This window comes from Carex rostrata, chromosome 32 (genome assembly GCF_964058835.1).
Source record: "Carex rostrata chromosome 32, lpCarRost1.2, whole genome shotgun sequence".
In the NCBI taxonomy this organism is placed as follows: Eukaryota; Viridiplantae; Streptophyta; class Magnoliopsida; order Poales; family Cyperaceae; genus Carex; species Carex rostrata.
This window is the reverse complement of record NC_135949.1, coordinates 2627153-2637581: the sequence shown is the minus strand read 5'-3', so window position 1 is coordinate 2637581 and position 10429 is coordinate 2627153. Positions and strand designations below refer to the sequence as shown.

At 32.2% G+C, this 10429-nt stretch overlaps 1 protein-coding gene across 1 annotated transcript; it reads right to left on the bottom strand.

The window, feature by feature from the left end:
- Positions 1–1199: 1199 nt before the first annotated feature.
- LOC144547792 (putative disease resistance protein RGA1) lies at positions 1200–5071 on the bottom strand. Its single transcript, XM_078296484.1, has 3 exons — positions 4605–5071; positions 1520–4165; positions 1200–1318 (listed from the first exon to the last, which is right to left on the bottom strand). The coding sequence occupies exons 1-3, from the start codon at positions 4974–4976 to the stop codon at positions 1310–1312; spliced, it is 3027 nt and encodes a 1008-aa protein (XP_078152610.1). The 5' UTR covers positions 4977–5071; the 3' UTR covers positions 1200–1309.
- Between the last annotated feature and the right edge of the window lie 5358 nt (positions 5072–10429).

Genomic DNA, 10429 nt, shown 5'->3' with positions numbered 1-10429 from the left:
AAAATAATTTGGCCTCCAATATTAAAAGTTGTGGCGTATTCCTCCAATAATAGAAGTTATTGCATATTCCTTCAACTATCTAAATTATACCAAACACATGTATAATTTTAATTTGTTATTATAATAAATATTGGTGGCTATTACATCAGATAAATTTATCATCAAATTTGTTACATTTTTTAATATATATCACATTTTTTTTTTATAAGCCGTAATTACAAAAAAGATTTTTATGAAACCAACATAATTACTTTTTTTTTTTTTACAAAAATCATAAGAACTAAATTGCCATTTCGGTCCCAGCCGTTTTCACATATTTTGATAAGAAAATATATTGAAAAATTGTAAAAATACATGCGACCGAATTGCCATTTTCGTCCAAAAAAAAAAAATCCTTGAGCTATTTGTAGATATATATATAAATATTTTCATAATATATACTATATTATGTGGTATATATTTACTATTTAGATACAGATAATTAAAATTTAAAACCATATGGATATTCCGATATCGGATATCCATATTTAATTTTCACATTTGAAACTGGATATGATCTAATATTTATCCAATCCTTTTGCACCCTAAATAAAAAAAACAGACAAGTCTAGATAAGGTGCTCAAATTTTTGAAGGCGATAACAAAACGGGGACCAATTTAAGATTTGTTCTCCATTAAAAGGATCTTGTTCATAGGTTTTCTTCCTTCAAAAGGTTGGACTCAAAATGATTTTATCACCCATTGGGACTCAAATTAATTATCGAAGTGCTCTTTAATCAATTAATTTTATATCTAACAAAGAGAAAAAAGTCAGAAAGTTAAAAATTGGAGATAAATATAATAAAATGGCATATATCCAAATAACAACAAAAAATTGGCCAATTTAAAATTTCACCGTCGGCTTGCTTAATCATTCTACAACGTTATGTTTGATTGCAAAATAAGAATAACTAGATTAACCAAATCAAGAATAGGTATCGTTTATCTTATGAGAATATTCAAATCTCAAAATTCTTAGGAATAATCTATTCTAATATGACAAAAAGTTTGGATTCCCCATTCTGACTATCCTAACCCAACCAAACACCGAATAGGCTATTCCAAATAATATATTCTCAACCCAACCAAACATACCCCAAGAGAAGAATATTTGAAAAAAAGAAAAAAAAGTACAAAAGCAATGCAAATGAGTCCTCACAAGCAAAGGGAATTCTTATCGTTTATTACAAATCATATAATAAATTGGATAGTAAATTCATTTCTATCAACGGTCTTGGAGGGGACTCCTAAGTGTTCTTTGTGGGCGACGTCAAAAATGCTGCAAAAAAATTGGACAAGAGCTTGTGAATTAGAAACAAACAAGTAACATAAAAAATGAAATATTTATTTGTTGAAACAGAAGCAGCTTGATTAGTCAACATCTTACCAAGGCTTATTGTTACATAAAAGTGAAAAAGTTCAGTGGTCAAAATCTCAATATTCAAATAATAATAAATATAATAATAATAAAATTATGAACCTGATTAGATTTTTCGTAGTCAGGGCAGCCACAACCAAGAACACGCACAACACAAGGCCCAGATGGAATCAACCAATCCGGCAGCAAATGAAGCGAACCACAAGATAAAATTTCCAACATTGTAAGTGATGAAATGGTCTGCCGATTAATTTGTGGTATTTCATGAGATAAATCACCAAAAAGCTCTGTAGATTCCACCAACTGCAGTCCATCCATTGTTACTGATTTCAGGGTTTCACACCGACCAATTGACAGATATTTCAACATATCTAGATGCCCAAATCCGGTAATCAACTCCAGGTGGTCACACCCATAAATTTCGAATTTTTCAAGCTGGGAGGGCAGCTGCTCCAGCTGCATAGTTCGGATACTAGAACATTCAATAATGAAGAGGTACTTGAGAGTGTGAAGATTACCGAATGGAAGGGATTGAATATAGCCACAACCTTTTAACCTGAGTTTTTCAATTGACTGCAATAACGATGGATCCCTCATCCATCCTGGTACTATGGTAGAAGGGTAACCTGATACTAGAAGTTTCTTGAGGTTAGGATGTGGCTGGAGGCATTCTAACAAGGAAAAATGTACATCATCTTCGCCAACTATCCCACCTTCACAAGCTTCTGGTACAAGTTTTAATAACAGCCGTGAGTCCATGGGGTATAAAATTCCATCATTATAATCCCAGTGTAACTCCAAAATCTCAAGTTTGCACTTATTTCTCAGGTTAGCACGCTTGGCATCTTCTAAATTATTAATGTTATTTAAATTTTCAATACAGAGCATCCCTTTAAGGTCCTTCATATCCTTTAACCAACCTATAGTTCTGACTTTCCACCATGCTTTAACTTTTGTTATTGACGGAAAATTAACAAGACCATGGGGGACATAATCCAAGAATCCACGGTCAATAGTTAATTCCAGTAAGTTAGTAAGTGAACAGAGCGATTTTGGCATCTCTTCAAGGTTGCCACCAGAATAAATATATAGAAACTGTAAGTTAGCCAGATCACCAATATTTTCAGGTAGATATTCAAGGGAGTCACAATGAACTTGTAAATCCAGCAAGTTGTAAAGGAGGCCAATGGATAATGGTAACATTTTAAGACGTGTAGACCTAATACTTAGATAAGTAAGATGTTTCAATTCGGAAATGGAGTCAGGAATCTTTGTCAAACTATCCCATTCCAATATCAATACCCTGAGCACTTCAAATTTAGTGAGGTTACGTAAGGTTATGCCTTCCGAAGAATCTTGACAATCATCCATCAACTCTAATTCTGGGTCAAAATACTCTTTCCATGTTCTCCTATCAATAATAATAGTTCTTAAACCCTTCATATTTTCTTGGGGAATTCGATTTAGATATCCCAAGCCCATGGAACCGCCTACATATAAATGGTATACTTCTCGTAAGACAGTTCTCTCTTGAATATCAAGTGGCTGATTGATCTCTACCGAGTAGTGTTCATTCTCAGAATTAAGTCGAGCAAGATCATGGATTATATCGTGCAACTTACTATAATATTCTTTGTCATAAAAATATGCATCATCAAGAAAGGACCTCTCTTTTAACTCATTATAATATTCAACACCAATTTCTGTTATTTCTCTATTTCTCCGGGACTCGATGTATCCGTGAGCAATCCACGACCTTATCAAATCCATTTTTTCCAACTCGTAATCTTTTGGATACGTTGAGCAAAACAAAAAACATGGCTTAAGATGAGCAGGTAGATGAGCATAACTAATCTGAAGTGCTGGGAAAATCTCTTCTTTTGATTCTTTTATTTCCCAAAGACCACTTTCCAGAATCTCCCTCCAAACCTCTTCATCAGTTTCATGCCTAAGGAGACTTGCTATTGACTTTACAGCCAATGATAACCCACCACACTTTTTGGTAATCTCCCTTCCGATATCTACGAAGTGTTTTGGCATGGTGCAACTTGTACCACTAAATGCATAATGCTCAAATAACTGCCAGCATGAATTTTCAGATAAGTTACTTGGGTTAAAACGGGTTGTTGTTTCCATGACCTTTGCTACCTTTTCATTTCTTGTTGTCACGAGAATTCTGACCATCCTTCCTTCTTTAAAAGGAACTCGGAACAACTCCCAAAGTTTACGATTCTCGTTCCACACATCATCTAAAACAAGTAGTATTGTGTTTCCCTTCACAGTTTTTGCAAGCTTTTCTTGTAATTGGCTCAACTCACTCAAACCGTAATTGTTTTTGGTGACTGATTCAATGATTGCTTTAGTGAGTCTCCCAACATCAAATTCTTCGGAGACACATACCCACCCCTTTAAATCAAAGCATCGGGAAATCCCCTTATTTTTGTAGACCAATTGGGCAATGGTGGTTTTTCCGAGACCACCTTTTCCAATAATTGAAATGACCGAAAAGGATTTTTCTTTTTTAGATAGTAACAACTCGATTACCTTCTCTACTTCATCCTTTCTCCCAAAAATGCTTGCCTCATCTACCATGTGACCCGTTGGGGGTCGTAAATGTTTATTGTTTGGACGCCTCACCCCATCACTCTCGCTTAATTGAAGAGCCTCACGATCCTTTGCTATTTCATCAAATCGACTTCTTATTTTGTTAAGCCGATCAACAATGCCATCAGGAATTGGTACAATGTCCTGTTAAAAAAGAAATGAATTACAATGCTAAATTTCATAATTTGTTAGCTGAAAATGATAATTAAGGGATCAAGGCGCCTACGATGTGAGTGACACGTACACGTTCATTAGATTGACCTCCGACTTTTTAATAAATAATCGAATATGTATGGAAATTAGTTACACGTACAAGATCATTAGATTAGAACAATATATGTACTATCCAAAATGGAATTTATTAGATAAGTATATCAAACTTTGTAATTTTATAATTAAAAATGATATTCAAGGGATCAATTGACACTCTAATGTTAGATTTGAAAAGCTTATTATAAAATAAGTGACCACTCTAGTGGATACCAATCCAACGGAAAGAAAACAAATTGTATTTAGTAACACTATCACAAGGAAGATCCGTAAATTTCTATATGCACAAGAATACAAGATTCTAACTACTAACCTCTATCTGTTCTCTCTTGTGAAGACCTGAAGCTTCAGAAGCCTTTCTTGCCTCTACTTGGACACGTGTGACCTCATACTGGTACTCGCTGAGCACATCGTTAGCATCATAAGCGACCTTCCTGAGCTCCTTGAGCCATAGCTTGACAGAGCAGTCTCTGATCTCCCTCTCCTCAGCATCATACAGTGTGGCCTTGATTCGCTTCAGAGTTCGCATGAGCCTCTCAAGATCCTCCTCAATAGCTCGAGCACGCCCCCTTTCGGAGTTATTTGATGAAGAGGAAGAGGAAGAAGGAGCATGCGCAGAGGCTGTAATAGAGGGGAGCAAATTGGTGGCTAGAGAGAGCAGAGAAGTTATCAAATTTCCTACCATGTTTCTCTGTAGATTAATTATTGTGAAGAGAGAGGAAAGAACCTTAGATCTGAGTTGTGAAAGAGATAAATGTGTAAAGAATAAAGAGCAGCAGTGTTAAGCTCTTGGAAATGGCGTGACAATGAGAAGCGAGTCAAGACTTAACGGTACAGTAGTCAATTATTTAACTTGTACTTTGTCTTTTTCAGTGGAGTGGGGTTGTTATGTCTATATTTGTGCCAGTCACATGCATTGGTACTGTAGCTTGACACTATTATTTTATTTTATTTTTTTTGCTTCAGGACACTATTATTCATTCATGTACGGATACATAAATGAACTTGCATGATTGGAGGAAGTTGCCAATTAAGATTTTGTTATGGGAATTATAATTTTTTTTTATAAACCATAATTAGAAAAATTATTTTTATCAAACCAATATGATTATTATTTTTTTTACAAAAACTACTAGGACCGAAATGTCTATTTCGATACCGCATTTTTTTTTGGACCGGAATGCCAATTCGGTCCCCATTGATTTCACAAATTTTCGTGAAAAATGGTGTGACCATTGGTGTAATATATGGGACCGAAATGTCATTTCAGTGTTTTCTCAGCTGGGATCGAATTGGCATTTCGGTCCCATGTATTAACATGCAAATCCAATTAAATATTAACATGTATGACATACAAACCCAATTAAATATTAACATTCATTATATTACTCTACATTATTCTACAATTATACTACGAAAATCTAAATTACACTAAAAAAAATTAAATCATTCAACAATTGATTAATACTATATGCAATGAGTTAAATTACTTGCAAACTAATTAATTCTACAATTAATAGTTACACTACATAAACTTAAATTACACTAAAAAAAATAAATCATTCAACAATTGATTTATCCTACATGCAAAAAGCTAAATTACTCTACATGCAAACTAAAAAATTCTACAATTAGTAATTTCACTACATAAACTTAAATTACACTAAAAAAAAATCATTCAATAATTGATTTATAGTACATGCAAAAAACTAAATTACTCTACATGCAAACTAAAAAAATTCTACAATTAATAATTATACTACATAAACTTAAATAATTATACTACATAAACTAAAATCTAAATTACACTAAAAAAAAAATCATTCAATAATTATTTTATACTACATGCAAAAAGCTAAATTACTCTATATGCAAACTAAAAAATTCTACAATTAATAATTACACTACGAAAACCTAAATTACACTAAAAAAATAAATCATTCAACAATTGATTTATACTACATGCAAACTAAATAATTTTACAATTACTACAATTACACTACAAAAGTCATTTATACTACAAAAACTAAATTCGGTCACAATTTTTTCAACATGCCACCACATAAAATCCCAAAACCACAAGGGACCGAATTGCCAATTCGGTCCATGGGGTTTTGGAATTTTTTTTGGCTGCATGTTGGAAAAATTGTGAAATCAGTGGGGACCGAATTGGCATTTTGATCCAAAAAAAGAAAAGAAAAAGCGAGACCGAAATAGTTTTTCGGTCTTTATGGTTTTTGTTAAAAATAAAAAGTAATCATGTTGGTTTAGTAAAAATGAATTTTCTAATTATGGTTTATAAAAAAATTATGGGAATTACTTTTGTTGCCATTAGAGATTTTCTTTGATGTACTAATGATGGTACCGAATGTTTCTCTTTCAATTGAAGAGGGGACATAATTAGAATTTCACAAGCCAATAGATTAATTATAAAGCCAAACTTCACAATATATTAACCAAGTATGCCCGAAAAACAATTAACAGCAAAGATCCTTCATTGAAACATAACTTCACGAGCACATTACAAAGGCTAAAAAACACAAATTCATTATTGTACGTACCATTCGAACCTATAAGTCCACCCAAAATATATAGAGAAGAACAGTAGAGAAGTCAGACACCTACAAGAATAATTTCTCTTCGCTTTAATTCAATTTTCATGGATCTTAAGATATTCGTTGCAGTTGCAGGCTATTGCAAAATAAATTAATATGGGCTTTATCTGGGCTTATATATATTAAAGATGAGCAAATGTTCTATCGGCCTTGATGGCCACCTATTGGACTGCTTTCAGAAGGCTCCATCACTTAATTAGCCATCTGATTTAAAGGACTGTCCTTAACAGCATGATTCATAACAATGTAGAGTTTTTTTTTTTTTTTCCTTTTATAACAGTTTAGAGGATTCAAATTAGCTGAAATCCGAATGCATGAACAGTACCTCTGAAATTCTTGAAGTTTCGAACCTAGCCGTCCAACTTTTTCTGTACATGCATCTCGGAACAGCTGGTTTTTCTATGCACGCATCTCGAAACAGTTCAACAGTTGAATTCGAAATTTCAGGAATTTCAGAGTTACTATTCATGCATCTGGAATTTCAGCTAATCTGAATCCCAGTTTAGAATCAATTAGATGGAGAAAAAAGATATATCTAACTGTTTTATTTTAATAGCTATTTAAATTTTATGTTCAATAAAAAAATAGAAATAGAGAACAAATAGAGACATTTAAAGCCTCTTCAGTAATAAAATAGATTTTCATTAATTTATTACTTTAATGAAATATATTTCCTTGTTACTCTATTTGTTTTGGAAAAAAGATGAAAACAAGCGTTAGTGATAATCTTTAAAAATGTTTGAATTTTGTTTGAAAATAGTATACTGACCATTTTAAAATTTTGATTGGACTGCTTAAGAAATTCAGAGGCCTCTTTGAGAAGTACAACATATCTATTGAGGCAAGAAATTATTCCAAACTTGAATAAATAAATAATTTAAGAGCTGCCCACTTGGAAATCAACATATCTATTGGGCTGCCCACATGGAAAAAATTATGAACCGAGCTAATAGTAAGCTGGCTCGTTAACAACTCATTCTAGTAGCAAACGAGCTGTTAGGCACGGATTATACCAGTCAAAATCGAGCCACGAGCTACGAGTTTTTTTACCCTAGATGCTTATACCTGCTGAGCCTTGAAAATGGGCAATAGATATTTCCAAGCTTGTTTGCCTTATTGCTAAATTGCTTCTAGGCACGGATTTATGTATTAATAACTTTAGTCTCTTCTTTTACTTTTTTCTTTGTTGCAAAGATTATAGTGGAAACCTCAATAAGCATTGATTTATATGTAAAAATTGACCTCACATCCAGATAGTACATTTGCACAAACTAAGTAGCCAAGCTATGTAAAGAGGGTCCGGATCCTCTAAAGTAACTCAATCTTTGAGTTTTGGATCGAGACCATCTGATTCGAATCCATTGCTCGAGATTGCTTCACGATTCGAATTCATCTCTCGGAATGTGTGCACTCCACTTCAGATAGATTATCACAGATTCGAATTGGACGGTCCCGATCGAAAACCCAAAGATTGAGTTACTTCACTAGATCTGAACTCATGTAAAGACCTCCAGTTGAGTTAGCTTATTTTCTACTTTTTTTATTTTACTGGCATAAACGTTTATTAAAAAAATTTACTCTTATTTTTTTAGTCTTAATTTTATTTTTCTTTGGAGAACTAATTTTAGATAAGGTTGGTATTATACTAGTTAACCACTGATAATCAATAACAAAAATTATTATTATTAATTAACAACATCCACAAGATATTCTAAGATATTTTTTTCACTTTTTTTTAAAGATCTTATATGTATGGAAAATTCAACATCAGAAAATCTGTAAACAAAAAAATTGAGGCACTATTTTCTTAGGAATGGTGAAAGTATTACAAAATAATATCGGTAACCAACTTGGTAGGTCCCACCTGCAGTACCACATGAGATGCTCACTCAAAAGCTGGGATCCGTATCCTCCCAGGTATCTGACTCAACACAATTAAAAAGGACGGTCCAGATTTAATTTCGTCCGGTTCTTGCTCAAGATGACTAGGGGGCAGTATTATTTGAGCTTTGAGATTCGTGCCTAATTAAAAATAATAATTTTGGACTATCCGATTCAATTGTACTCAGTCCGATAACCTGAGAGGATGTGAATTCCAAAAGCTGACCGGTGCTGTATTTCTTGCAGCATTTGTACAACAAACCTTTTTCTTGAAAAAAAAAATATTTAAGTTTGTAACTTATTTTTGTTTTTGTTATTGTTATACGAAGAGGGTTCAAATATCTTAATTTTTTGTGCTTTTATTATGCATCCATTTTTAAAATGTTAATACCTTAAAATGTAAATTATAAGCATTAAAATACAACCATTAGATTTGATCTATTTATTTTCTCCATGTGCACATAAAAATTATTACATTTCGGTTTTGTTTTTATTTGAATCAATAACTTGAAAAATCAATGTTTAGAAATTATTCACATTAGTAAGTTTTTACAAGCTCTTAATGACAACCAAAATATAGTTACAATGTCATAATTTTTTACACATGCATAGATAAAATGATATAGATCATATCTAATGATTTTATTTTGATATTTAAGTTTCAAATTTTGAGTCATAAAAGTTTTTAAAAATGAAAGTATAATGGAGACATTTGAACTCTCTTCTTTTGTTATATTGTTATATGTTAGTAAACTCTCTGAGAGGTTAATTATTCATAGTTTGGCAGATGGTGATACAAGGAAAAGGAAAAGGGTGTTATGTCACCTTTATAAATCAAGAATTTGTAAATTTGTCTATTAAATTTTATAATTTTTGTAGGCATGGTTGAGTTATATATAATTCCAACTTATTTTGCCAATGTGATGGCGGATAAAAAATATAAAAAAATATATATAAATTAAATACGATATTTTTATTTGTTTTCGATGGATCATATATCAAATTTGAAGCAATTAATTTACAAATAATTTAGTCACAGGTCTATTGTCAACAAAGCTAAACCGTTATTTGTTAAATGCAAAAAGAGAAATCTTGCCCTCCAATCAGGGGCGGAACATAAGGTTAGCAGGGGGGTGCTAAGCCACCCCAACTTTTCAAAATTTTATTATCAAGTATCTAAATTTGGTAGAAGAAATGGAATTTTGGGAGAGTTAATCAATTAGTTTTCTTACTAATTTGTTTCTTTTATATGTATTAGCACCCCCCAACTTTACATAGCCCCCTATACTCAAATCCTAGTTCCGCCCCTGCCTCCAATAATAAAAGTTGTTGCATATTCATCCATTAATAGAAGTTGTTGCATATTAATTCCTTCAGCTATCTAATTTATACCAAACACATGTATAATTTTATTTTTTTTATTATAATAGCTGTTTCGTTATTACGTCAGATAAATTTATCATCAAATTTGTTACATTTTTTTAAGATATATCATCAAATTCACAATTGCATTTTTCTCTCTAAATAAATCCGAAATTTTATTATAAAAAGGGGTACAACAATTAGTGATACATTTATTTTTGTCTAATTGCTAGTATCCCCCAATTAAATCATTAATGTTTATCAATTTCCTTATCGGAAA